Source organism: Takifugu rubripes, chromosome 3 (assembly GCF_901000725.2).
Source record: "Takifugu rubripes chromosome 3, fTakRub1.2, whole genome shotgun sequence".
Classification (NCBI taxonomy): Eukaryota; Metazoa; Chordata; class Actinopteri; order Tetraodontiformes; family Tetraodontidae; genus Takifugu; species Takifugu rubripes.
Window position 1 is genome coordinate 10007876 of NC_042287.1, and position 27605 is coordinate 10035480.

The following is a 27605-nucleotide window of genomic DNA, read 5'->3' on the forward strand; positions in this document are numbered from 1 at the left end:
AGTGTTATTAAGGTGTTAAACCATAAATGAATCCGTTTTAGTGTATAATTCTTTGAAAAGGTGCGCTAATTGATACTGTCTTTATTGATGTACTGATTTCCTTGGCATATATTACTCATCGTATTTTGCTGGGGATGAGCAGCCTAAAGGGTCATGTTGGGCCAGGGCTCGTTGACCTTTTACTTCCCTTATCAGTGTGAGAAAACGTCAGAAAACCCCACAAATGACCCACAACAGATGACTGTTTGGGAAGAGCATTTCAGTTTTGACAACGTGCAAAAACAGCCCACCAGAAACTTTCTCCCCACATCAAACGCATCCATTGTTCTGCCGGCCGCAGCCGCAAAGCTCTCGGAAAACCCAACTGCACATTAATCTCCATTCACTGGCCGCAAAAAAGGCCCGGGGGCAGCGCACACAGCCCGGGCCTGGATGTCATTGGAACGATCCCGTGAACTCACAGAAAATTAGATTGAGTAACAGTGTGTCCCATTACGAGAAGGTCAGTGATTTAATCTACAGCAGCTACTTTATATTCTCTGACGAGCCCTGCGGCCAAACGGCGGCCATGTTAGGCGGGAAAAAACACTGATGTAAAGGTGATGTGGACCTGAACGGCCACCTGCTGCAGCCGGTCTCTGCATGAGTACCGGAATTCTGGGTATTCCTTTTGCAGTTTAAGTGCGGAAACACGTCTAACCTGTGTGCGGCACCGATTAGCTCCATGTGGTGTTTTTGGGTTATTAAACTCGCGTAGTGCGAGCCGACAAAACCTGCCAAAGTGCGCCGTGAATGGAAATACTCATTTATTCAGGCCAGTCAGGAGAATTTTAGGTTTGTGCCTTTCTGCTCTCATTGGAAAATTGTTACATAAGATGATTTTTTCCCCCCGAATGAATGAATTATGCAGAGTTTGTCACCGAAAGTTTGCTGAAACTGCTGCTCGAACCAACATTTCTCTCTGAAACGCAGGCTCCTGCTCGGAAAGGAGGTTACTGCTCGTCCCTCTGACAGGATTACTTCATTCCACGTTCAGTTTAAACGAGATTAGATTAGATTTTGGGCGCAGGGGGGGCCAAAGCTTGGATGGCGGACACCAACCCATTGGCTGTCGGGCGCATACGGAGGGTGGGATTAGGCCACTGCTGGCTTCTTATTGGATAGTCAGCAGAGCCGATGCTTTCCCATCTGCCATCTGCCTCCTGCATCTCAAGGATAATCCCCTAGAAATACCTCCACAGATGTTAACAACAGAGGAGAGCGCACTTTATCTGCTCGTGTGTATTTTTTCCACAGATAAATACTCTTCTGCATATATTTTTATTTTCTCTTCTTTCATAAATAAGCTATAACGTCCTTTATTGATAACACGGGAATACTAATAGATAATACACAACAACCTTGAGAAATGATTGACAAGCAAACAATCGGCCTGCATCTGTTTCGCCACCAGGCGGCGCGCTTTCCCCAAATATCGCCTCCAGCCGTGGAAGGATTTCATGAAGTTTTAATACGTTTAAAATCATGATTTAATTTACGAATAAAAACAGGGCTGGAAACATTATTAAACAGAATGATAATGTGAGATGCAAAGTGGTAGAAATTAAGCAAAGGACTGTTAAACCAGTGAGCAATTATAAAGCTGGTGACCAAAAATAAAAAGCCTTCTTTTTATTCTAGACATCCTCAGAGATTGTAAGAATTCACATAGATTCCTTAAAGTAAATAAACGATTGTCCTCTAAGGTGGCAGCGCAGTGGGAAAGTATTAAGCACATCGTAGTTTTTTATTAACCAGCCAGCCTGTTGAACAACAGTTCCGCTGCAGCCCCTGAGCTCATTATTCTCAGCTGAGACCTACAGAAATGATCTTTCGCACACTCCCGAGTATGGAACATGCAAATGGACGGACGTGTTAGCAAGACAGACCAAGTTCGCTTCATTTTAATGTTTTCTGTGACCTTAAAATACAACTAATGGGGTGTAATTAACATAAAATAGGTATATATTATGTTTCAGCTGGTACAAAAATAAAGCTTTCATTCATATGGGAAAATCCATTCCTATCCCATTAGAATATATATAAAGAAATAAATTGAATTATAAATAGTCTCTAAAATGGTAACCATTCTTCAGCTTTTATAAAATATCAGTTATTATATCAGGGCATGATGCAAACAATGGTAACAAAAAGCGAGTGAGTCACTTTAGTGCATTTATTGTACTGAAGAGGAGAAAAGTTAGTGTCAAGTTAACACTGAGCAGTGTATTACGCACAGTATGGATTCTATAGCTTCAAGGATGAAATAAGTCTGGGTTTAAAACGATCCATCCGAGTCTGTGCAGCAGCTGAGCATACCAGTGCACCTCAGACGTCCGTCCCCGTGGGCCTGCCTCGCTCCGAACGCTCGTACGGTTCCTCGCGCACACTTTTCTGTCGCCTCTGACCAAAGCGTGTGGCTGCAGCGGTGTTTTACTCCCATCGCTCCGCTCTTCAGGCTCTGCCCAAAGAAGCTGGCTGACGGAGGAGAGAAGCCGCACGGGTCCGAATGCCCAGTGGGCGAGTCGGTGGTCCTCCACCAGCGCGTAGCTGGACGCCAGCACCCCGTCAACGAACACACTCCCAGCTTCTGTCAGGGGCGCGTACGCACCCACGCTCTCTTCTTCCGTGATGGAGACGATGCGAGATGGATGTACCTCGCCCCCCGCCGTATGGACGAGGACGCATGTCCCTGTCTGGGCTCTGCTGGCAAACTGCGCCTGGTACTGACTGCTGTCGGGTCCGCAGTGAGCGTCGGAAAAGACCAGGTGATGTGGGGTGACGGCCAATCTGCGACCATCCTCCGTCTGCAGAGAGAGGAACCTCCACCTGCTCTCTGGATCCCGGTGGAGAAACAGGAGCACTGGGCTGAACACCACCTGGCCTGTCTCCGAGAGCGCCATCACCCGGTCCCCGGGGGTCAGCGACGACAGGCTCTTCTGGAAACCTCCGGCGACGGTCACCCTGGACCAGCCGGGAAAACAGCCCCCTTTCTCCACAGCAACGGAGTGATCTGCAGAGAGGGAGAGATGATCAGACGTGTGGCGCGGGCCCCACCGGCGTCTTCGCTACCCTTCGACTCACCGGCTTTCACTGAACAGTGGATGTGATATTTGGACTCATAGTGGACCCAGTCAAACCCGGCCTCCACGGCCAGCTGAGCCAGGAGGCCATACTTCTCCGTCTCCCTGTCGTCAGTGGTTATGTCGACGGCCCTGCCTTCATAGTGCAAGGAGCCCGGAGGGTGGTGCCCGTCCTCGTCCCAGGCCTCTGTCACTCTCAGGTGCACCCCTGGCCACTGGTTCATCACAGCAAGGGCTAGCCTGTTCAGACAGTCCTTACATCGCTATGGTAACCAAGGGAGAAAGATTGTTATAGTGTTTGTAATGAACATTAGCGTAGCAAATACAATACAGTTGCTTTTTTCATTTGAACCCTTTTTAACAGGCTTTAATTGCAGTTTTTGTTTTAGCCGTTGCTCTTTTCACGCCGCTACCAGTTGCTACGTCGGATTTCCCATCAAAATTGAATAAGTGTTAAAGTTGAACTCCAGTTTGACAAACTGATTGTAGTTATTGCCTAATTGCCTTAAAAAGACACGTTTAATTATTAATTCTGTGGAGGAAATGCCAGACTTGAGCGTACGGCAGCGCCTCACGGATTTAGTTCAGTGTCGCTCACACGGTTGCACAATCCCAGGCTCTCAGGTTAGAGCCCCGACAGTTCCTCCTCCGCTCTCCTACGTTCTGTCTCGGCCTTGCCGGAGCAGTCGGGGCATAGAACAAAGCTACTGTAGCCAGTGTGGCACATTCCTCTCCAGGGTGACAGAATAATCAAGGCCATTCTCTGCCTCCCCAGGCATATAGGTTTCTCGGAAATTTTGGCGGTGCCTCGCGACACCCACATGTCCTGAGATGTTACAGTCTTTGACAACATTGTCACAAAATAATAGGTTGGGAAAATGCGACAACCGCAACCATGCACTCATTATCATCTTCTGCCTGGGCTCATCTGGAAGAGAGCCGTTTGGGAAAGGGAGCGGGAGTGACGGGAGCCGGGTGAGAAGGAAGCATTTGCAGCCTAAGGGTCAAGGTTTGGAGTAAAGAGAGAGGGCAGAGGGCAGGAATGTATGGGCACGGACTTGGGAATGTGACAGAAAGAGTGAGAAAGTGAGAGGCACAGAAAACAAACTGGCTACATTTTTCTGCCGGCACAGAGGCGTTTCATTGTCGGAACCACAATAGCGGCTTTTCCAACGGTGACATTACTTCAGCGAGCGGGAATTCTGTATAGGCGACCCCTTCTGGTCTCCAAGTGACGCACAAAGAGCATACAGTATTTTACATCTGGGCAAATGAGGGGCACACATACACACTCAAACCGGGCATCGAAGACACACACACACACACACACACACAGAGACTATGCGGTGGGAAGGGACCGAACGCACATTTATACCTGAAACAATCCCAAAGGTCGCTGCTTTCTCACAAACCCGCCAGGCTCTCTGAGTAAATCACACACCTTTCTCCTCAGAAGATGTTAGAGACTTTAAACTCAGGAGCCATTTTGTGGCCAGTTCTCAGCAACCTGCCACAGGAAGAGTTTGATTTTTAATAGTAAAGGCTCTGGTTAAACATTAAAAGGAAGCCTTCTCGATTCGCTTAAAGGGGAGTGTTGGATTACACCCCGACCCTCTTATCTCTAGAAACGGGAGGAGGGAACTCTGTTAAAGTGTGCCCACTCTTACCCTGGATCCACTTTTTGTCAGGGAGACTTGATATTAAGGATGAGGACAAAGAATTTAATGAGCCTATCTGAAATAAAGGGTTGGTGGGGAGTGATTTTAAAGTGACACCACTGAAAGAGCATCCTCCAACCTACAGCTTCCTGTCAATACATGGGTGGAGGGTCAATTTCAGCCATGAACCAGCCTCACCTTGGTCATGAAGCGGTCTGCGTTGGTGTTCTCCTCGTCCTTGAACACGATGTCTGGGTTGTAGTTGCACACCAGTTCGTTGAAGCGCTCAGAGTTGCGCGTGATCTTGCCCTCCGCTCGTCCGCTAGCGCCCAAGTTGTTCTCAGACAGGTTGGGGAAAAACTGCTTGTAGTACATGGCCTTGAGCTTCCGGGGCCTGGTGCGGATACCGTAGCCGGGCCCAGGCCCGCACCCCTGTACCAGCCATACGCAGCTCCACGCAGCCAGCAGGCTGACCTGTGCCAGGCGCGCCCACCAACACTGCTTCATTGGGGCCGGTTCCCAGGAATCAGTGGTTCACAGTGATACCCCAGCTCCAGGTGTTTAATAGCATGTGAGTGAGAGGCAAATCTTGGTCCATTCCAAATCATGTGGTTTCTAAAATGAACAATAATACCACAAAAACCTGCTAAATGTTTGGACATTCCTTATTTCTCTTGCATGTTAACACCTTAAAAACGGCTGTTGCTGCTTTAAAGTTCCACCTAAAATCTAAAATCCACTTCCAGCAGCGTCTAAAGTCCCGCAGAAGTAAAAGTCACTCCTCTCGCGTCGGTTGCAGGTGCCACTCCTGACACAGGTGAATCGCTGCTCACTTACCGCTTCTCTCTCCGCGTCGGCTCCTCTGACACTGGCGCGCAAACGGACGCGAACCAAAGGTCCGGTCGACACACCGCGGTTCTTAGCTGCGCTCCCGACGCGCCCTCATCCTCTCTGTCCATCCAGAGGTGTCTGTCGCCTTGTGCTTGCCCGGTCCGGCGCCTTGTGTCGCGCTGCGGTGCTGCTGGCCACCTTGCACCAGCCATTGGGTCTTATTAGCGTCGGGACGAGATTGCCCTCCCTTCCTCTGCGCGCTCCCTCTCTGACTGCACACGCCTCCAATTCAACCTTACAAAGAGCATATGATCAGCCTGCTCAGTGTCTGCATGGTGACCCCCCCCCCCCCCAACCACCGCCACCACCACCCACCTGTGACCTCTTAAAAGTGTAAGGGCGTCAAATCCTAATATTTAAAGCTTAAACTAAAAAAAAAAAACACTGAACACATTTTTTGCACATTATTTCCCAGTAACACCGAACCAACACTCTTCCGTCCTCTCATCCGCTTCATCGAGGCGGGCGTGTGTGTATGTGTGTGTGTGTGTGTGGGGATCTGTGGTGCTTATGTTAATAATAGATGGAGTTGAAGGTGAGGGTCTGAGAGGGAACACGAGTGTCCAGCCTTGACACCCCCGACTGCGTTGCCTTCCTGTGTTATTGGGAGCCAGCCTGACCCCCTTGAACCCAGCGCACCCAAGACCTTTTTCTGCTGGGAACTCCCACTCTGGCCACAAAACAACATCTTGTTTTTATCCATCACTGAACAATAGATGGGGGAGCCATAAAAATGTGTCAGATAATTCCAAAGACAGAGCAGAGTAACGCAAAGGAATTGCTTTGTCTGCGGGGCCTGACATCTGTAATCGCACACGGAAGCTCAAGTTAATGATGAGTTGAAGGTCAAAGAGGGTCGCCGTCCTATTTGCAGCTTCCCGGGGCAGTTAAGGATCCATCATCATTGTTTCAGTTTGCTTGTGCAACTGGGAGCTAAAGCTGCTCCAGAGTGTGGTGATCAGACGGAGGTCATTGAGCTCCATGGCGGCCCCAGAACCGCGTCCCTGCGAGGGAAGTTTCCAGAAGATCCCAGGATGCCGGCGGGAGGGGCGGGCGCAGGCCAAGCCGTCTCTCTGCATCTTCCTGTCCGCACGATAAACACGAACAAAAGCCCAAAGTCTGCAGAGATGAGAGATAGCCTCGGCGACAAACGCGGGGACTGACTCAATCACGCAAAAATCAACAAACACGTTCAAATCCACAATTACCCGCCGCTGCCACTTCAAACAGCAGAGATTTCCATCGGACATGAAGGGGAGAGGAAGCCAGCAGGCATCTGTGGGTCAGAGGTGGAAATAAACCCATGATTATGAATTGATTTCATTTTATTTTGGTGCCGCCGTCCTCCTCCCTGCTGTCTCCTCCAGGCTTTTTATCGCTTTGCTTCAGGATGGGAGGACGGAGCCGAGTGAAGGGTTTGTTTCCCTGCAGAGTCACATCGCGACTGTTGATCACTCCACTGATGATGATCCCCATTTTAGAACATGGCTGTCACTTTTAAACATTTGAAATTGATTCACGAAAGAGTTTTGCCCTTGATTATTCTCAGGACTTAGGCTTCTTCATCAGGAAAGTGAGTTTTGTTTGACAGAATTTTCAAAGCAAAGTTTGGAGGGGAAAAAAGCCTGACTTTGGTCTCCAAATGTAATACAAATAAAATACATTTTCACTGTCATAAGATCAAATTTCTGATGTAAAATATGACTTTTCCCTCTCATTATAGTACTTTAGCGATGTAATATTCCAGATAATTGACTAAGGTTTGGGGTTAGTCAATCAAATGTGAGTAATTTGTTTCATTTCATAAAATCTTTTCTTTTTTCTATATGTGGTTATGTGGAACTAAAGTTTCTGTTCATATTTCTGCAGAAATGTGCCTAAAGCTATAGATAGATGACACCCTCATGTAAGTTTTAAACAATGGCTGTTCCAACTCAAGTGTTTGTCGTGGTTCTTCTGGTGCTGAATAGACAAGAATGGCTTCCTCAGATGGAGGCCACCAGGAGGGGGGCTGGCAGATAGAAAGCAAAGAACCGACACCTTGTGTCCTCACACACACATCTGGTGTCGGTGCCCACCAGCGTGTGTCCCGCTTCACCGTCCCTCGGCACGTTATCAGCGCAGGAAGAGGCAGGGCGGCTCGCTCTGCTGTAGCCACGGCACGTTCGCCGCACCGATCTCTTTTAAATTCGGTTATCAGGCATCTTTATGGCTCCAACCGGTTCTGCGTGAGCCACGCGATGGACTTAGGGGTGACATGTAGGAATCTTGACCCCCACAAACGAATCATTTCACCCACACTTGACTGAAGAAAGCAGCAGCAAGCTCGTGCAAAGGTGATGCTGGACTGGAGTGGACAATAGCCCAAGAAGGGTGGAATTTCCTGGCACCAGACCCACAGGTCAAAAGGTCAGGTGTGAGAGTTACTATACGTTCTGTGAGTCGGACTGAATGCAAATGCATACATTTTAATTACCTATGTCGAAAAAAAGACAGACTGAAAGTTGTTCTGGCTCCTTAAAAGAAAAAGAAACAGTCCGTCTTACTGTAAAAAGCTGTGCCCCAGCCAGCCGTGTGAGGCGAGCGTGCCGTGAGTGTGCACGCAGCATGTCGGGTGGCTACTGCAAACAGACAAGTGTGTGACCATTATCCATTATCAGTTGATTAGCGAGCGAGTCTCGCCTTTTCCTGTGAGGGGTTCTGCATTATGCAAGCGCACAAAACCAGGGAATAACAGCGTTAATGCACTTTGGCACCGACTTCAAAAGCTGAGCTAATCTGGGCCTTTTCCCGCTTCATTCTGGTGTTTTGACAATAAAGATAACGCGTCGCATGTCTCCCATCTCCTGTCCGATAGCGTGTAGCGCACATTTACATGCTGCCGCCGCCACCGCCGCCATGTTTAATCACGCATCAAAATCAAGGTCAGGTGATTACTAATTTTATTTGGGAGATAAAGATCATAATCAATTTGTATATAAATAGTTCAGCTGTTTTTGGGGTCAGAAATACACTTTTCTATGGACACACACTGGCTTCTCTCTTACACGCTTCTTAAATGTGCTGCTTCCTCAGAGGGTCTCTAGATGAAAAAAAGTTCCAGTTTGAGTCCATTTCCTTTGCAAAAGGGGAAATGGACTCGAAAACAATCGAGCACGCGTGCGCGCACACACGCAAAAAGCCTTAATTAAAACATCCAAAGAAAGAAAACAAGCAATGAAAACAAAAAATCAAGGGGGAGAAATTAATCAGAGTCGGCATTTTGTTAAAATGACTTCAGAAACAGAAAAGGAAATGAATGAGGGAGAAGGACAGAAGAAAGGAGGAGGGCGGGTGGCGTGGACATAAAGGTCTAACGGCGAGACGGTGTTGCTTCTCCTGATTATCAGGCGGTTGGATCAGTAGGGAAAGCGTGGGCTACGGCTGGGGTGGCGTCCTGGATGGACGCCGCTGACAAACATGCCAAAATATGGCTTTCTTCTGCTGCTGATTAAAAGAAGTGCAACAAAAGGGTGGTGGTGGGGGGGATGTCAGCGTTCACCAGTCACACACACACACATACATACACACACACAAAGCAGCTACAGTGCAGTTCTGTCTCAAATATGTAACAAATGCAGCATCAGAGAAGACAAAATGTAGAAGTTGGGGAAGATTTTTATTGCTTCTCCCCAATACAATAAATCAATATATTGTCAGATCAGTAAACCTTAAACAGAGGAGTTTCAAAAAGGTAAACAACAAACACTACTTTTTACAGTTAGAAAAACATTTTTTGGCTCCGTGGCATCATTTCTAATAAGAGTTAAAAATCCTGAGGACAAGAATTACAGAGCCCATACTGTGCATAGATAACAGTAAAAACTGTACAGAAAATTAAAGGAAATTTCCCAAATTAAGTAAAATAAGCCAACTTTAGCTTGCTTATACAGTATAATCAAATTAACCAGAGCGGGGCCTCACAGTCGCGGGTGTTTGAGAAACACCGCCCCCTGCTGGTCGGACACCAGCTCATATCCTGCTGATACAGCAGCTAAACCGTGATGAAGAGTCACCCCCAGCGAGGAGGATGAGGAGACACGATGCACCACATGCATTCAAATTCAAGTGAAAATACAACACCTTTAAAGACTGATTGACAGTTGCATCTGAAAGCATTTGGAATCTACTCAACAAAAATAAAACTAATAAAAACACTTCAGTTGAAAAGAAATCACAGAAAAATCTAAATAGTTTTCCACATTAAAAAGTGTGCCCATTAAAAAAAAAAGTATTGCACTTTCCCACAAAAGGTTACAGTTCACAGTTTGATTGGTTGAAGGCAGACACGCCTCACTCGCACTAAACGTTAAATGGCAGTACGACGTGAAAGTCTCAATATAATCTTGGTTCTGAAACTCTTCAGAACAAATAAGCTTACAATACCACAGAAACTAGCGGCGAACGTAAATGGAGATTGTAGAAGGCGTAAGGCAATAATAAGACGATTACCTCACTCTCGTTTTCCCTACGCAACCTGCAGATCTCTGAGATCGACTTGTGTCCGCTCAACTCGACACCGGCTTCCTCTCATTTATGAACACAGATGCAGAACGAACCGCCAGATGGAAGCAAGATTTGCAGTCTTAAAATAGAGATGCAACTCCAGAGAGGGAAGCTGAGGGAGAGCTCAGACAACCCTGCAGCAGGAAATTATGTCACAGTGTCATATTTAAAATAGCTCTACTGATTTTAAACATGTCAGCAGAGCAACAGCCCTCAACTGGGGCTCAGTTTTAGAGGGTTTGTCCTGTTTTTGTCCACTGCAGAAAGACAAATCCCTTTTCTTCTCATTACAGCTGTCACTATGACAACTGTTGTACTGGTGATTAGCTCCCGCTGAAGGATGTGATGATTCACAGGTCACCTTTTTCCAGTCTCTTTGCAGTGGAAGACCCTGCTGACTGGCACTGAGACCAAACTGCTTTTAATCCAGCGGGGGTACTTTTAAAGTTGCTGAGTTCCTGCTGCCTCAGAAATAGTGATGGCAATGTTAAAAAAAAAATATATATATATTAAAATAAAAATAAAAAAAAATCAGTGGATTTTAGAGAGCCCACTGGCCAGAAGCAGTCTGAAGGGGACGGTGGAGCGTGACATGGTTAAAGGCAGTCGGTGGAGACCTACAAAGGGACAAAAAAACACCGGTTTATTGTGTGTAATGACAACATGGAGCAGAGAAATGCGACAACTAAGAAAAACACGATTCGGCTGAAACAAAAGTCTATTAATCACAACACAAAGTTAAGTAAAAAGCAGTGGTAGAGCCCCTACTGTGCAGAGATGCTATCTGGGCTGTGAGGAAGGGACTTGCGTGTATGTGTGTGTTTGGCGTGTCCAAGCTCTTGTTTGTATTGGGTGGAGGGGTAAAGGGTGTGTGTGCTGCAAGGGGTCTAGGGTGGTGTGCCTGAAGGCCCCCGAGGGAGTCTGAATCTCCTCCTGTCCTTTCATACTTTCCTGAAAGGATTGTATTCTTTCTATCTGAGGAAGAGAGACCTGCCCATCGGGAAGTGGAGCCAAAGGTGGGAAAACTTATGACACAGCAACTCAAATTGAAAGCAACGCTGTAAGATATACGCTTAAGAGAAACTCCTCAGATGGTGAAAATGACAGTAGAACTCACCAAAGGCACGGATGAGCTCTCTCTGGACCGCCCAGGTGAAGGTCTTGATCAGGGAGGCAGAGGTGAGTCCAGCAAACATCATGTTGTACAGGAACACAACATAAAAGTTACCGAGCCAGTTGTACCGCCCAAAGTCTCCCAGGAGATCGAATCGAGTGATGCCTAGTAAAACATAATAAAATGTTACTTAACTTGTGAATGAACTGTTAAGCCAGACTTCACTAATACAGCGATCATAGTGAGTGGTCGCCCCCTTGCGGGAATTGTTTGAACTGCAAGTGCTGAGGAGGTGCAGTATTTTGTTTTAAATTTCAGCAAATGGCAGCACGGTCATGAATGCTGGATGTCCTTCACTGTCTCCCCATTTAAAGAGTTGGACCTTGCTCCTTTGTTGGATCTACTGGAGGGCTACACTGTTATCTTCTCTATGTTCCTACAAAACCGTCGGCGGAAAAACGAGAAGTCACCCTTCTGACTGATAGCAGAATTAAATGATCTGAATACCTAAAACACCTCATGATTGCTTGCAAACCTGGGCCTTTTTAACTAGCCAAAGCTAACAATTGAGTTTTGACTTCAGTATATAAAATATATCGCTCATATTATAGAATATGCATTCACTAATGGACATTGTGAGACATAAAGGCAAAACAGTGTTTGTTGCAACCATTACTATTGTGAAATTGGAGTACAGCTTAACGTTTTGGGTAAATCTGTCGTTACCAATTATGCGTGAAAAGACTGGAAGCGCTGAGCTGAGGATGAGCAGTGACATGCAGTTTGCAATGATCTGAAACCAAATAGAGAATGAAATCAGCTCCACTTCTCAGGAGTGAGGAAATGTGCAGCGTGGGATCGGTAAACATCAGGGACCTGTGTGAGGTTGGTGTCCTTCGAGCGAGGCAGGATGCCAGTGAAGAAAGGAGAACTGTAGAAACCAACCACTGATGACACCATTAGATAGCTGAGTCCCATGTTAAGGATAACATCAGAAAAGACATTAAAATACACACAGAAATGGCAAAAATCATGAAGAAACGGATCAATAAAGGATACAGAATAAGGAGGACTTGAACTGCAGCACCCAGTGAACCGAACATGGAGAAAGAAGCCATCCCCAGGTGAGGGTCCTAAAGCACAGAGGAACACACTGATGAAGGACTGCAACACCATGAGCATGAAGTGATCCTCCTGGTTATACCCTCACCTCCATTCCTCTGGGCAGAGCCGCCTCATCCAGGAGCAACTCCAACACGTTAATACAGACCATGAGTACACACATCACCTGGAAGGATCATACATGTATTTAATATGAAAGACTCATCACTGTCAAATAAATTCATAACTAAATGCTAATACCGTCAGGGCGAGGAGCGTTAGCATGGCCAGTGGGTAGCCCAGGTTGCGTTGCCACGGCGAAGCCTTCCTACGCATTTCTGTGAGGACGTAGGAAGAAAGGTGATGATAAACCTGTTGACAGAAACCCAGCTGGTACTGTTCCTCCATTCAGTCTCACCTAGAGAGAGGCGCTTGTTGTGGACTGCCTGGTACTCCTTCTGCATTGCCTCCATATTCATCTTAACCCAGCATGACGCTGTACTCGCTACAATCACACAAAAAAATCATTCACTCTTAAAGCTGAAAATGTCCACCGCAAACAACGTGGTGAAAATACACGGTAAAATACTAACAGTTAAGTTTCCTCGAGAGGTAGTCTTCCTCGAACGCGGTGCAGCTTAAAGTGTCTTCCACATCCTCCAACAACTGAAAGTGATCAACAAATATTGGTGTGAGAATAACGCCCACAATACATGGATTTCAAATTAAAGGCGGGGCTTTTTACGCACCCTTGGTTTGACCAGGAGGCTCCCGGTCACACTGAACATTCGGGACAACCCAAAGGGAGTGCACACTAAGAGAAAATACAGACAAATATGCGGTCAAATGCACTGAAATACACTCTGTGGCTGCATGTTATTGACATTCAGATAAACTTACACAAGAGCAGCAGGACTCCGAACAGAGAGATGCCAGAGTAGAGGTATGGAAGGTAATACTCCCACAGATCTGAAATTCACAGCAGCACAGACAAGGCCATTAAATTCCAATAGAAAAAATGCTTCTGAGAACATTTTAAGGCGTTTTGCTTACCGTAGAGACTCTTCCTGGCAAGGTTGTCGTGCAGCAGAGCTGATGCCACCCACACGATGCCCAGGACGAGCAGAGCGAGAAGCAAGAGCAACACCACAGCCTCATACACCCGCGCCATGACACCCTGCGGAAACAGGATCCCCGGGTTCACGCACAAATGACCAGTACATTTCAGCCTTTATTTGAGGGTTTCCATCGCTACGCTAATTGTCGCTACCTTCTTAGAGCCTGCGAACCCCTCTGACTCCGTGAAGAAGTAGGCGAAGGGCATGAGGAAGACCAGGGACAAGTTGGAGAAAAGGAAAACTAGGTTCCATAATCCTGAGGAGAAAAGAATCTTCAGTTTAAGTACCGGTACTACCTGAGCTTCAATGGCTGAATTGTGGTAAATGGCTAGCCACCACATCAAACTAAACACATAGATTAAACAAAATCTCTTGCAACAATGAACAGAGGCCAAACAGCTGATCCATTAGCACACATTTGCATTGATTAGCTGGTTGCTGTCAATAGTTAATTAAAACAAACCCACTGACAACCATCCACAATCCATTTGACAGAGAAGAGTAAAACGTACCGTGGATAAGAGATCCATTGAGCCACTGCATGTAGTAGCTGTGAGGGAAGCTGTGCAGCACCTCATTGGACAGGATAGAAATGGGCAGCAGAAGAACAGCGCACACGGCGACAGACAGCGTGAACGTGCACAGCCACAACCTGCAGGGAGAGACGCAGAGAAGCCGCTGGTGAGGTCACGTGGGTTTGTGTTGAACAGCAGAACCTGGGTGAAAGGCTAAGCTTGTGTGGGATGAGGCAACAACGCCAGCGTGTGCAGGCAAAGGGCAGAGTGACACGGCCGTGCCCCGTTCAGAACCAACGCCGGCGAAGACGCGGCGATAAAGCTGCAGCCTGCTGACTTCAGGCCGCAAACGCGTCATGCTAAGAGACATTGTCGACAGGGCTGGGTTAATCATTTGTGATTTTTACTTACACAATCTTGTTGACGGTGGCATCTTCAATGTCCTCTGAAAGGGAGAAACACAGCAAAAGGTGACTGGGTCGTCTTTAGGAAGACAACTGAAAAGTCAGAGCAGTGCAGACGACCTGTCGGGTCTCTGTCATCGAAGGGGGGGGAAAGCTGTCTGGAATCATGAGGTTTACAACTGCAAAGAATGTTGGGAACATTTTGTTCAAGCCCTGGCTGGTTTGAACTGAAGTACACAAGGTGGGCACGGAAAGCGAGCAATTGATGTCGTTCCCCCGTCATACAAGCTTCAGCACAGATGTGGATTAGGAGCAAAGGCCGAGGAGCATAAACCAGTCCTGCAGAGTGGCGTTGCGCAACTGTCACTTAGCTTCAGGCCAAAACTGCTCCATTGTTGTTGCTGCACATGTTTATGACAACTGCTGTTGGTGTGACTGATGCTCTCCCAGCAGAAAACTGGTTTCTCCCAACTTCTAATCAAATCCAGGGCTGAACATTCTACATCTGTTTTCAATGCTAAGGGGGGGGGGGGGGGGGGGTTATGAGATCCCTTATGTAACCCAACAGTCAGAGGGAACCTTTTTAATAAGAGAAAATAAGAACCCAGTCTAATATCATATTTTAGAAATATTTCCCACAGTCAAATCATCCTGATGTTAAACCAACTGAGCAGCCTTCAGCTACAAGTGAAGCGCTGTTTATCTTAGAGCAACATTGTTCACTCCCCCTCCACCTTCTAATCTACGGGGATACTTCCTGGAGAGGCTGGACGCGTGTTGCGTAACATTTTTAGGACATCTGGACGGCTTCGGTCCAATCTACAACCGCAGTTGTCTAAACATCACTTTTATACAGAAATACTGAACTGGTCGACTCTATAGAAATACATAGAATAGTAAATAAATGTATAGAATATATGACAAACTCACCTGTGACAAACTCTGCAGTCTTCTTGAAATGAGTCAATATGAGATAGCAGACGATGTAAAGGCACGTAAACAGGAGGACACAGATCTGCAGGAGACACAAAGGTGTTTCATGCATCTTCAACTTGCACGTCTGCATTAAACGCCATCACGAAAAATAAGACTAACTCTTGTTCCTCAAGGTACAGCGTGTACCTTCTGGGAAGATAAGCACAAAGAAGTAAGAAGATGTGTTGCTGAAATGCAAATGATTCTTCCCATATAGCAAAGACCTGCCGTGATGGAGACAGTGACAGATGGACCCTGTTGATTCTACTCTCAAACTGAACCCAGAAGGATTATGGAGGGCAAAAAAGGAGACCCCCCCCCCCCCCCCACAACCCCAACACATATTTAGGTTAAACCCATTTTCATGGGACATTGGGCTGTCTGGCAAAACTCACTAATCACATCTTATGTTGTCACACCAAATAATACAACGAGTCCATAAATCCACCCTTCGTGACGATGATGATGATGTGTTTTACAACAGAAAACAGCTGCACAGCTTCAACCAGGACCTCTCAGATGATCAGCAGCGACCTGCGCTTGCTGCAGATATTCTTTTTTACTGCCAGGCATTTTGGTAAAGGACAGGAAACTAACCAGCATCTGTTGAGAAATACGTGGAGTTTTGCTGTGTTGGCAAGAATGACCACAAACATTCGCTAAATCACGCAGGCAACAATAGACTATTATACATCACTAATCAGCTCAGCGGGCTAAATTGTTCAATTCTAGCCTCTAATTTGGTAAGACGGCAGAGGATAAAATAAGAGACAGACTGAGGCAAAGTAGAGAACTGGAAATAAAACATGCCTGTGTAAAAAACGTAAAGGAAATTGAGCATCTGCACGGATATTATTGTGGATGCACACTTTCAAATACACAAAATAAGGAAGTGACCTTGTGTTAATTTGTGCACATGCAATTGGCTTGTCGAGGTTTGTTTCATGGACTTTGGTCCAGATAAATATCCAGGGAGAATGTGCTGGTCTTTGTTTACCAGTAAATGACCAAGCTTTTGTGCCACACTCCTTCAGACTTTTAGCTAATAAATCAGCGTTAACAAAAGGTCTGAGACACTCTGAATCAGCTGCACATTTGTCATAAAAGAAAAACAGCCTATACTACCGTACCTCCCTTTACAATGCTAGCGTTTACATAAACGTCACAGCTCCATTCACAAGATAATGATCAACGATGGGCCTGACCTAAAGCGATGCAGTATAGCTGACAGTGTTGGAACAGAGAGATGAGATTAGCTACAAACTGGAAGCCAACGCAGTGGCTTAAGACGCGGGTGTCGGCAAATAGCATTAGGTCTTTGGGTGAATGGGACAAGGACGGACCAAGGACGCTTAAATAGAAGGGCCACATAATCTGGCGCCCCAGGTACGACCTACCAAAAAGAAAATGGCATCGTCAGAGGGGGACGCAGGCAGCTTTATGTGGAAAGAGATCTCATCCTTGGTTGCACTTTCATAGACAGATAAGAGAATTTTGCTGCTCTTGAGCCAGCAACTTTTTCCATGACTGTGTCAAAGCAGGAAAGACAGAGGTGGAACCAGTTACTCCCATACAGCAATCTGAATATTACAATGCTGACAGTGAGCCAATTAAGTGCTTAGTTTCCATGGCTGCTGTTTTCAAAAGCATCACAGTGACTATCACAATATTGGCACAATGTTTGATACAAGTATATTTAAAAAAAAAACCAGTAGAAACATCTTGACGCACAGGACTTCAAACACTGTCCATAAAGTCAGATTCAGGGTTAAGGGTCAATGCAACGTGTCTGGTTGGAACTGAGCTGATCTTTATTGCAAACCGGAAAGGCGAAAGTGATGTGGTGCGATCATTACAAAACAGCAATGACTCGAACAGAAAAATGGCTCTTATTCGGCAAGGGTGCAGGAGAGAAAGGTTATTTGGTCAAATGTATCTGCGAGGATCCTGGAGACCAGCTGCATCCTGCAACAACACCCGCCCCGCACACACGTAAACCGTCGTGTAGAGAAACTTTCACCTAAAATCGATTTCAACCCGTGTCAGGCGGCATCAGAGTCCCCACTTCTATCATTTGAACGCCAAACAAAAGCTACAGTAGCTATTTAACCGGAACGAGGTTGAGGGAATGGACCCTCGGATGCACGAACAACCGACCGTTGCGCTAGCATCACGGTTACTTACGATGGTCTCCCGGACACGGTTGTGAAAAAGTTGCTCTCTAACCGACACGTCGTCCGTTTCCATTCTCCGAGAGCATAACTGAGTCCTCAGGCTTAAAAGCGCTGAAGAGAATGGGGATGTTGTGAGGTTAAAAGTCGGTGCATCCTCTTTCGTTTGTGCTAGACGTAGAACTACATGTCTATGAATGCAGCTGCACTCGCCACAGGACACTGAGGGAAAAACAAAAACCCCGAGACCAACAGGGGGCGGGGCGAGCGAGGGGGCGGGGGTAAATAGGCACCGGAAGCGGAAGTTTAAAGAGTGCTGCAGGTAAACGGAAATGATCATGAGTGTTAACTGCTGAACTATTCTAATCGTGTTAATATATTTTCAGTGTAATAATATAATGTAGTGCACAAAAGCACTTAGTTTAAGCGTAATTTCGGAGCGAATAATTACAATACTGAAAATGAAATCACCTGAGATTTTATAATAATCAGGGTAGTTTTATTAGGCCTACATAACACAATGTTTAACACAATGAGAAATCTGCATCAAAACGTTTGAAATCCAAAGTCTGCACGACATTAAATAGTTATGTACCCGTTAAATGTCCACACCAGCTGATAATGGTATATAATTTCCAAAGCATCTAGCACTTGCTTTTTGTTTGAATAGAAAACTGAAATATAAATGAGGCCTGAAACAAAACAAACAAAAAACATTCCCTGTCACAAATATAGGTCTGAATTTTTAATGTCAGTTTAAAAGGCAACTGGGCTGCTCTTTTATGCGTCAAGATTATTTAGCTGTTAGCACAGATGATCAAACGGTCTGCACTTATGACTCCAGCATTATCTGCTGTCAAGATCCAAAGTTCAAATGTGGCAACAATATGTTCCGTCATTCGCAAGCCTCAAGGAAGAGAGCGGAAACTATTGAAATTCTGTAAGTACAACAATCTTTACTTCAGTATGGCCTAAAGTGTCTATATTTTCTGTTTCTCAAATCTAATAGAGAACTAATAGCACCAGTAAAGAAGCTGCAGGTCTATTTAGAAACTATATTATTTAGAGGCACATGTATTTGCTAAAAATAAAGTACATTGCACACGATACGTTTTTTTTATCCAATGACAATAATCATAAGCTGAAATAAATCTCTCTTATGTAAGATAGTATTTAACCAGACTGAGATTAAAAATCCCTTTGCACATGCTTGGAAATAGCACTACACTATGATATTATGACTTTTTGCAATACAAAACCTTTGATAGTGTGTTTTGGAGATCCCAATGGAAAATATGATGATTTGACGTTATTGCAGATGCTCATGGACGATGGAGGATAATATTCACCGCAGGTTCTGAGCCAAGATGGTCAAAAGCGTGATAGTCACCTATGCCCTTTGGGCAATGGGTGGACCTCTGGGTCTTCACCATTTATATTTAGAGAGAGACAGCCATGCTCTGTTATGGATGCTGACCCTGGGAGGATTCGGGATTGGCTGGGCCAGAGAGATCATTCGTATCCCTGCATATGTTCACGAAGCCAATAAAGATGCAGAGAAAATGAGGAGAAAACATTCCACCACGGTCCCACCACCCACTGGCCCCTTCAGATTTGCCGGGCAGGTGTGTGTCGGGATTTACTTTGGTGTGGTGGCCATGATCGGACTGAAATCCCTCAGTTTCTTCTACCTGATCGTTCTGCCTTTGAGTGTGGGTGCTGGGATACACCTGGTTTCCAGTGCTGGAGAGCAGACCTCAGACCTCCCGAAAACACTGACTGCTTGTCTCATAACTTCCCCCATATTCTACGGCAGCACCTTATCCCCCCTCCCTATAAGCGTAGTCGCCAGTGTCACTGCTGCACAGCACCGCAGGTATAAACCTCCAGCGGCACCTGGAACCAAAAAGCAACTCGGTGAGACATCACAATGCTGCTCTTTAACATTAAAATGTTCTAACATTACATTTATTTCCATCTTGTCAACAGGTCCACGGCTGTACAGACTGGGTCTTGTCTGGCTGGCCTTCTCTGCTCCGCTGGGTTACTGCATTTTTCATAACACCACGGCCACACTGTACTACCTGTCTGACTGTGTTGCAGCCCTGTTGGACATTTTCTGGTTCCTGCCGTGGCTCCGAAGTGTGGTGGAGTTCATGCTTTTGATGCCGTACCGAATCTTTTGCTTTTTTACTGGAGGTGGGTACTATGAAGAAGCCTGGAGGAAGGTGCTCGAAATACTGCTGAGAGAATACACCACGGAGGAAAAAGACGCACTGCAAGTAAGCAGTCTGATTTTGGAAGGGCAGAACTAGTGAGTTAAGATGCTGATGTGCATCTCCAGATTCCCCATTGGGCTGAAGATATCGGTAAAGTGGTTCTTCACTATTTGTGTGTTGCAGATACTGTCGCTTGAAGTGGAGGCTTCTCTTCAAGATATAACCCGCAGCTATAGGGAGCTGGCCAAGACATGGCATCCAGACCACAACCCCAGCAAGGATGCTGAGGCCACGTTCATGAAGATCCACAGGGCTTATGAAGTACTTCTGCAAAGGCACAGAACTCAGCATGGCAGATAATTCCTGTTTATTTTTTTAGTGACTGGGATAGTTTTCACCTCTGAGACTATCACTACTTTAAGAACCAACGCATTAACGAGGGTATAAGTAAGAGTGTTGATTTGATCTTAAAACGGCAGCGTGCTGCCACCCTGTGGCGATAAGGGTGTACTCAACGCCATCGCAACACAATGGGCCTTGATTTTCATATATAACTGCTTCCGATTAAAACGAAATAAGTATGTAAAATTGTGGTTTATTACCTTCGCAAATGAGATTATATGACAGTCTTTTTTTTACTGTAAGCAATTAAAAAGTTTTAAATTACAGAGTTTATTTTAAGGAAGTTTCCGGACCAAAGAAGAGCTGATTAAATTTTAGCGATGTTCCGGATTCCGGAAGGACTTTGACCTTTCATCTTCCAAAAATTAAAAACCAAAGGGTTTCATCATAACAACGCGTTGCGCCTCCAGAAAAGAAGAGGGGTCAGGTAAAATAAAGTAAATAAAAATAATAACAGGTTCCCCTTCATCTCTGTTCCAGTGTTTCCCTGTGAACTGACAGTGCCTCTGCAGCCTGTCCAGGGAGGGTGTTTGGGCTGCTGAACCCTGTCTCCCATTACGAATACGATATTATGTTACCTCTGCTTACTATCAATATGATGCCCCCCCTGCAGAAACTGCATACATGATGGGGTGGCTACGGGGGGATGTACGACGAGAACTATAGCGGTACTGGCCCGTTCGGGCCCAGCAGTAGCGCCGCGGGTGGGATATACTATGCTACGACTGTATAAGTCAAAATATATGGGGAAACGATATATGGGAAATATTCTAATTCATATAAAAACAAACGGATCTTTGGAGAGCACCTCCAGAAGAGGTCGTGTGTGATTTCAAGATTATTGGGTGAGTTATTGCAGGCTGGCACCTTGTGGCCCTTACAAGTATCGTAACTCCAGCAGACGTGTTTGCGCGCAAGAGTCCGACTTCCGTCTCGGCACTGAGCTTTTCTGCACCCAAAAATACGTTTTGTATTTTTCAGTTCTCCTTTACCAAGAAACTGTCTGTGTCCGGAGGTGACCCGCATCGATGCTTTCGATAATCACTAAATCAGGAGCTCTGCTGCGCGATGATTTGGTCTGTATCCCAGCATGGGCCCGGAAGTTGTTAGGAATTCCCAGGTAAAAAAAAAAAAAAAAATCCCGAAGATGCTGTCGTCGCCTGGGAAAACAAACAGCCATCCAGACAGTTAGAAAGGACCACGGCGATCGGTGGCCAGGTACGGAAGAGGCTCCTGGACTTCACCGCATCGTCTGGTAGGAGCACCGGCCGGGTTTTGCGGCTTGTTGGCGGAGTTGGTGGAGTGAATGCCATTTGTCGTGTGGTCGGGTGCCATAGCAACGGCTCATGAGAAACAATGTACGGCTCAGGCCAGTTTTGACGCGCTCGGTCTTCGATGACAGCCGCGTTCGTGAGGAAAAACCCGCCAGAGGGAACTCGAGCAACGCGTCTGGCCACTGTCTCCGCTGTCTGCCAGCAAACAAACGCTGAAATTCCAAATCAATTGAACCGACAAGCGGTTAAACGGGGTCGTCTCATCAGTTGCGTGAGATTGATTTTTATTATTGTGCAGTCGCTGATGAGGGAGGAACGTCGGCGCTAGTGCGCGTCCCTTCCCTATAGCGCCGTGCCCTCATGTGACTGGCGCGCCTGTTGAGCCTCATGAGCTGATGGAAGGATAAAGATGTTCCCTCTGGCTGCCTGTTCCCCGTCTCAGTCTCCTCCGGCCACTGCTGTAATCCACCCGAGCCAAAGGTGCTGCATTGCACATCCCGGTGTCTACATCCCTCCATTCTTCTCATCTTAACTCCACATCAAAATGAAATACTCTTATTTCTACGCCGATTAATGAGCTTAATTATTCATCACTCTGTGATCTACTCAGACGGCGGACAAAACAGCACAATCACAATTTAACCACAATCCAGTGCAATAGCGCGATGGAAATAAGACACAAGAGTTCGGCATCTTAAAAGATTGCTTTAATATAGCATTTCAGAGTTTTCATCCTATGAATTCCAACAGTGAGCTTGATTAATATTGCCAATACTTCATTATAATGTTATATGATTGTAATAATATACAATATTGCAGTGCCCCCCCACCCCACCCCCAGTAGTTTAAACTCCTCCTCTACACACCATTAACCTCCTACCAATGTCTTTCCTGTGCGGGCGCTAGATCAGTTTATTCAGAGTTCCACGTCGTAAACACAGTTATAGAACAGAAAATGGAAATGTCAACCTGTCCGTCCATACAGATGGTGAGTCTATTTGACGTAGTTGGGATTCTTGCGTGGAGTGAGACAGATTTACAAAACTGGATCTGGCTGGATCACTATTGAGGTGAAAACGATGTGCTGAAAATAAAACTCATGTCTGCAGGCACCTGGTGAGAGAATGAACGCTGGCGACTGCAATGGACGTTCATACGCACAAGGTGAGCCTGGATTTAAGATGGGTTTTTTTTTAAACCGGTGTGTTTATTTATGTGGATAATGTGGTTCAGGTAACGGAGGCCAGGCGTCAGCAGAGCAGGATTTCTCTGGCGGCCCTTCCGCAACATCTCCCAATGGTCAGCAGTCCTCGCCGCGCCATTCCCTCAGCGGTCAGCTGCCGTTTCCCTCTTTCACCGCAGCTCGCCGGCCTCTTCCCAACACTCACCTTTTCTCCTCACCCCTACGCAGTCCACTCCATCAAGGTGGAGCTCTGCAGTGACGACGAGTCGCCGGGCGGCAGAGAACACCCAAGGGACGGCGGCCGGATGGAGGACGGCGGCCGGATGGAGGTCGGCGGCGACCCCGTGGACGCAGGTCCTGGAAGGCAAAAGGCCGCCGGTTCTAGCGAGCTTTCCAGCCCGAATACCGCTTCTCCGGGACCCATCCGACTACCCAACGGAAAGCTCCAGTGCGAGATTTGCGGGATAGTCTGCACCGGACCCAACGTGCTGATGGTGCACAAGCGCAGCCACACAGGTACCGTAGACGGAGAGCGAACGGATGCTATTTCATGGAGCCATGCGTGATTTCCTTCGCCGTGCTTACAGGTGAAAGGCCGTTCCAGTGTAACCAGTGTGGGGCCTCCTTCACACAGAAGGGAAACCTGCTGCGCCACATTAAGCTACACTCAGGAGAGAAGCCTTTCAAATGCCCCATCTGCAATTACGCCTGTCGCCGGAGAGACGCCCTGACGGGACATCTACGCACGCACGCAGGTACCCGACAGCTGACGCGACGGACCTTTTCGTTGCTCTGTTTGACAGCGCGGCAACAGCAAACGCGCTGGTGGTACGTCGCAATGGCCGCTTCCTGTGAAGTTCGGAGGAAATCAGCCCCGTGTGTGTGTTTTTTTCTTTCTTATTTAACCAGAGATGTTCTGTAAAGCGTGACATAATGTGACATTTCACTTTCTCAAAACAGGAAACCCTATGGGTTTTTTTTTCAATTCGCTTACACAGGTTCGTCAGGTTTTCGCATGAAATCTCGGCAGAGCGGCGCCTCGTTCGATCTCCGTCGGCTTTTCTTTACTTTTGCGCAGCTAGATTTCGCCGAAATGACGTCAGTCTTTCCGACTGTTCGCTAAAACGAAGCGTTGCGGTGAAGGTTTGGAGGTTTTTTATCAGTATCGATGAGTAACAGAACAACTGGAAATGACGGGGGAATCCGCTCTTCGGAATTTAGCTAATAAATTGCCAGATTTCCTGTGGAAAAAAAATCCCCTTCCGCGAAGACCTGCCAGTCAGTGACCGTCATCGTGCATTTTCCATTCGGATGCACATTTCTCATCGGATCTGATCTCGGGTTTAAAAAGGAAGCAATTTGACTTTTGACATATTTTTTTCTGCCTCTGACCTGAAGTCCCATCTCAATCTGTGGGGAAAGCTTTCAAATGCAGCTATTGTAGTCGCAGCTACAAGCAGCAGAGCACGCTGGAGGACCATCAGGAGCGGTGCCACAGCTACCTGAAGAGCCGCCAGGCCGCCGTCGTGAGGCAGGCAGCACCGGGTAACACAGCCCTGCAGATTTCCTGCTTTATTGTTGTTGGTGAACACCTTTTTTCATGGCTCTTTCTTGCAGGGGCACTAAATATGGATGGAATGAATCAGTCCAATGAGAAAATTCAGCAGGTGGATCGACTGGCGATGACCATCGCCAAACGCAAGAGGACAATGCCCCAGAAGTTTTTAGGTTAGTTTATTGTTCTGAAAAGGCTCACTGTGGTGATTCATCACGTCAAGAATGAGGGCAAATGCGTATTTCTATCACATTATATCAGATTGTCTACGGACTGTCTATAGTCTATTTACGTACATTCCTGTAAATATAACCTTACTGTTGTTGCAGGAGAAAAGCACATGGAGTTTGAACTGCCTGAAGCACCTTGTGAATTGTCGTCTAGCTCTGAAAAAGACGAGGACCTAATGAGCTCTCGGCCCGCCGCTGCGTTTCCTGCTTCATCTCTGCACACGGACAGGAGTAAAAAGGAGAACCACGAGCCCACTCCTCTGTCTCCACTTCATCCTGCCTTCCTGCTGCGTACGGTTTTGGGCAATAGCAACGTGTCCGCTCAGGGCCCCCGGGCTCACGGCGGAGGCGGGTCGACGGCCCTGGGACGTGAGGACCAGCCCTGTGGCCTCGGCCATGCCGCCTCGCCCAACGGCTGCCCCGACTCCACAGACACGGAGAGCACGGCAGAGGAGCAGAGCACAAGGGCTCCGGCCCAGATCAGTACCTCCAACAGCAATCACCTCCACTATCAACCCCGGGGTTTGCACCACAGCCATTCCACAGCCAGGTCCTGCCAGGCCAAGGACCCGGCGTGGGAGAGAGCTTGTCCCGTAGCCCCCACCCTCATCAAAAAAGGTCCCAGCCCCCTCCTCTCCTCCAGGGAGACTGTGCAGGTGTTGGACAGGGAGGGACATCCCGTGCGCTTCTTCCACTGCCTCCACTGTCACATCCTCTTCCTGGACCACGTCATGTTCACCATCCACATGGGCTGTCACGGCTTCCACCAGCCCTTCGAGTGCAACATCTGCGGCTACAGCAGCCAGGACCGCTACGAGTTCTCGTCGCACATCAGCCGCGGGGAGCACCAGGTCGGCTAAGGGGCGGGCCGGAGGCGGCGGCTGCCCTCCGGAAAACGGCAGGCTCGCGTTTGTTCTGCACCAGCTCGCTCACTTTGAGTCCCAATTGAGTCAAGTCAGCATATGCATTAAAGCAGAAGCAGATGTGAGTAGAAAAATGTTTTCTCTTTGACTTTAAAAGTTCAGCGGCACATCACATTCTACTATTGATTGCACTCCCATCTCAATTCATCTGGCAAAACTGCTGGTTTTGCTCCAAAAGTGCCTTCAAGGTTCCTCCAGAGTGTGAGGAAGAGAACAGGTGCTCAAACTCCTCCACTAGCCATCTTTCGCGAAAGTACTCAGCATTTTTAAGACAGCGAAGGACAGCTTTGATATTTTAGGTGTTTTTTTGGTGGTGGTGGTGATGGGGGGGTGGGGGTACCGTCAGGGGAGCTAAATATGCACTGAGAGCTTTGAGCCTCCAGTTTCAGGAGGTGGTATCGAGCACAGGAAATGGAATGCCTTAACTCTTTCAGTAGTGCCCTGCTGCAGAAGCCCAGTGTTTACAGGCGGTCTGGAAGCGCTCAGAGCGAGAAATCATTGTCAGTTGCACAGCGAGATGTTGAGCACCTGGTTCAGACTTCTGGATTTTAAAGTGAGGCTGAGGATGCTGGTGCAGATCAGACAAAGAGCTGTGAGGTGGAGAGACTCCTGGCCCGAGGGGTGGTGGTGGGGTGGGGGGATCCTTCTCACAGACTCCCCGCTGTACACCTCCGTCTGAAGCACTTGAATCATGCAGCACCGATGGATTCTGAACAGAGCCGTCCTCCACCCGCTGCGCTGCTTCATCGGTCCGCTCCAGCTCCTGGTTCAGCCAGATTTGACCCTTCGAATCCACAAACGACCTGAGAGATCCCTTTGGATCTATGACCTTCTCCTTTGTGTTGTTTGTTTAGCCATCGTATTTAATCAGCTATATCCCAAATCCTATCCAGCATATTCCTCAAGTCCATGAAATGTTACCTCCTGCTTCTTTACAGCACCTGAAAACCTTATTGCTACCGTGTGTGGAGATGATGTTGATTTTGGGAAATCGAATGGGATCAAACTCAGTGTTCCTGCTTGCCGTTGTTGGTTTGCTGCTTCATAGTCGAGACGAAAAAATTACTTGAAACTGAGAAAAAAAGACAAATCTTACCAAGCACTTGGATTATTATTATTTTTTTTAAAATGCGTGTGAATGGAATATAGCATTCTCTGCTCCCCGCCCCCAAATCGTGAATTTGATTTGAAATGTTACTTATGTATATTAAAACAGAGGCATGGAATATTATTATTATTATTATTATTCTAATTATTATAATCATTATTTTTGCCTTGGGTGAACTTTTCATTGTCGTACGATATTTTGTGGAAGATGTAACAAGACAAAACACTTTACCTCAAATTAAAGATGTACAACTGCCTCATTACTGTATTTCAAAATATGTTGCTTCAGGAGATATCCTTGCAGTTACAAACGCGTGCCCCTTGATATTCTCCAGACTTTTTACTGTCAATAAAGTTGTTTATTGTAAAAGTGACATCTGTAGTTTGTCGGCAGCATTATCTTCATTGCATGTAATGGTGTTAAGTAAACTTAAAAAGGTTATTTTAAAGTATTACATGTTTCTAATTTACTATAATTAACACATATTAGTTATTAAAACTTGTGTGCCTTGATTAAAAAAAAGCAGAAAAATCAATGCATAAGGCTTCAGCGACACGTTCAAATACAACGGATTATAGGCTGCTTTGTATTTATATTTTGACCTTTTGTTGTATGAAGTGTGATTGTTTTCCACCTGCAGTGAAGCCGCTCCCACATACAAATTCCATTTTGAGCTACACCGAAAACCTGCTCTATAACTTGTCTGTCCCAGCTTGTCTGCAGTTTTCTCCACAGAAGCGACCTTTGAGAATGGTTTCTTACTTTGACCTTTGATCTGGAGCAGTAGAAGACAGCGTGGTGTATGGAAGAAAGCAGAAGGGATATTTATAGGGTACGGTGACTCAATGTGAAACCTCACTGAAGCTTCAACCCAAAACTCTTTTAAGGAGAGATATCATGTTATTTACTTTCCAGTGTTTTTGTACAAACTTATGGCTCTCTAATTTTTTATTTATTTATATTTGGGTATTTATTATATACTTTTTACAAATTATATTTCTTTCCCTTTTGTAATTCAAGTTTAACTCCACTAGAGGGCAGGCGTTCACAACGTTACTTTAATTTTCTTTCCGTTTTTTCCGCCTTTATTAGACGAA

At 46.5% G+C, this 27605-nt stretch overlaps 4 protein-coding genes across 7 annotated transcripts; 2 read left to right on the plus strand and 2 right to left on the minus strand.

The window, feature by feature from the left end:
• Positions 1 to 1767: 1767 nt before the first annotated feature.
• dhh (desert hedgehog signaling molecule) lies at positions 1768 to 5891 on the minus strand. Its single transcript, XM_003963165.3, has 4 exons — positions 5618 to 5891; positions 4979 to 5395; positions 3124 to 3385; positions 1768 to 3052 (listed from the first exon to the last, which is right to left on the minus strand). The coding sequence occupies exons 2-4, from the start codon at positions 5285 to 5287 to the stop codon at positions 2295 to 2297; spliced, it is 1329 nt and encodes a 442-aa protein (XP_003963214.2). The 5' UTR covers positions 5288 to 5395; positions 5618 to 5891; the 3' UTR covers positions 1768 to 2294.
• A 3419-nt stretch (positions 5892 to 9310) lies between these two features.
• Positions 9311 to 17848, minus strand: lmbr1l (limb development membrane protein 1-like). The gene is made up of 17 exons (XM_003963076.3): positions 17628 to 17848; positions 15399 to 15483; positions 14476 to 14509; positions 14062 to 14201; positions 13702 to 13805; positions 13485 to 13608; positions 13332 to 13400; positions 13181 to 13245; positions 13025 to 13097; positions 12850 to 12936; positions 12693 to 12769; positions 12541 to 12618; positions 12390 to 12463; positions 12207 to 12297; positions 12057 to 12123; positions 11334 to 11495; positions 9311 to 10833 (listed from the first exon to the last, which is right to left on the minus strand). The coding sequence occupies exons 1-17, from the start codon at positions 17688 to 17690 to the stop codon at positions 10748 to 10750; spliced, it is 1479 nt and encodes a 492-aa protein (XP_003963125.2). The 5' UTR covers positions 17691 to 17848; the 3' UTR covers positions 9311 to 10747.
• Positions 17849 to 18168: 320 nt separating this feature from the next.
• Positions 18169 to 20459, plus strand: dnajc22 (DnaJ (Hsp40) homolog, subfamily C, member 22). 2 transcript variants are annotated; one of them, XM_011621882.2, is made up of 4 exons: positions 18169 to 18554; positions 18933 to 19531; positions 19604 to 19928; positions 20017 to 20459. In XM_011621882.2, coding segments are annotated over exons 2-4 (876 nt in total). In that variant the 5' UTR covers positions 18169 to 18554; positions 18933 to 18981; the 3' UTR covers positions 20018 to 20459. The 2 variants fall into 2 exon arrangements, with proteins under 2 accessions (XP_011620184.1, XP_003963213.1); XM_003963164.3 differs by having other exon boundaries at positions 18183 to 18554; positions 19604 to 19896; positions 20017 to 20447.
• A 355-nt stretch (positions 20460 to 20814) lies between these two features.
• Positions 20815 to 26856, plus strand: ikzf4 (IKAROS family zinc finger 4). 3 transcript variants are annotated; one of them, XM_029833738.1, is made up of 8 exons: positions 20815 to 21490; positions 22619 to 22673; positions 22743 to 22841; positions 22921 to 23208; positions 23280 to 23447; positions 24091 to 24237; positions 24310 to 24420; positions 24577 to 26856. In XM_029833738.1, exons 2-8 carry the CDS (start codon positions 22634 to 22636, stop codon positions 25335 to 25337), a joined length of 1614 nt encoding a protein of 537 aa, XP_029689598.1. In that variant the 5' UTR covers positions 20815 to 21490; positions 22619 to 22633; the 3' UTR covers positions 25338 to 26856. The 3 variants fall into 3 exon arrangements, with proteins under 3 accessions (XP_029689598.1, XP_029689597.1, XP_011600715.2); XM_029833737.1 differs by lacking the exon at positions 20815 to 21490 and adding an exon at positions 21514 to 22497 and having other exon boundaries at positions 24115 to 24237; XM_011602413.2 differs by lacking the exon at positions 20815 to 21490 and adding an exon at positions 21515 to 22497.
• The last annotated feature ends 749 nt before the right edge of the window (positions 26857 to 27605 follow it).

Excerpts from the sequence above, each read along its gene's own strand:
- dhh (XM_003963165.3), bottom strand. The coding sequence starts at position 5,287 with ATGAAGCAGTGTTGGTGGGCGCGCCTGGCACAGGTCAGCCTGCTGGCT. Across the intron at positions 3,386-4,978 it reads CAGACCGCTTCATGACCAAG|CGATGTAAGGACTGTCTGAA; the intron begins GTGAGGCTGGTT and ends TGGTTACCATAG. Across the intron at positions 3,053-3,123 it reads CCACTGTTCAGTGAAAGCCG|ATCACTCCGTTGCTGTGGAG; the intron begins GTGAGTCGAAGG and ends CCCTCTCTGCAG.
- lmbr1l (XM_003963076.3), bottom strand. The coding sequence starts at position 17,690 with ATGGAAACGGACGACGTGTCGGTTAGAGAGCAACTTTTTCACAACCGT. Across the intron at positions 15,484-17,627 it reads ACCGTGTCCGGGAGACCATC|ATCTGTGTCCTCCTGTTTAC; the intron begins GTAAGTAACCGT and ends TGTCTCCTGCAG. Across the intron at positions 13,806-14,061 it reads CAATGGATCTCTTATCCACG|GATTATGGAACCTAGTTTTC; the intron begins GTACGTTTTACT and ends TTTTCTCCTCAG.
- dnajc22 (XM_003963164.3), top strand. The coding sequence starts at position 18,982 with ATGGTCAAAAGCGTGATAGTCACCTATGCCCTTTGGGCAATGGGTGGA. Across the intron at positions 19,532-19,603 it reads TGGAACCAAAAAGCAACTCG|GTCCACGGCTGTACAGACTG; the intron begins GTGAGACATCAC and ends TCTTGTCAACAG. Across the intron at positions 19,897-20,016 it reads AGGAAAAAGACGCACTGCAA|ATACTGTCGCTTGAAGTGGA; the intron begins GTAAGCAGTCTG and ends TGTGTGTTGCAG.
- ikzf4 (XM_011602413.2), top strand. The coding sequence starts at position 22,465 with ATGGAAATGTCAACCTGTCCGTCCATACAGATG. Across the intron at positions 23,209-23,279 it reads GCACAAGCGCAGCCACACAG|GTGAAAGGCCGTTCCAGTGT; the intron begins GTACCGTAGACG and ends CCGTGCTTACAG. Across the intron at positions 23,448-24,090 it reads ACATCTACGCACGCACGCAG|TCCCATCTCAATCTGTGGGG; the intron begins GTACCCGACAGC and ends TCTGACCTGAAG.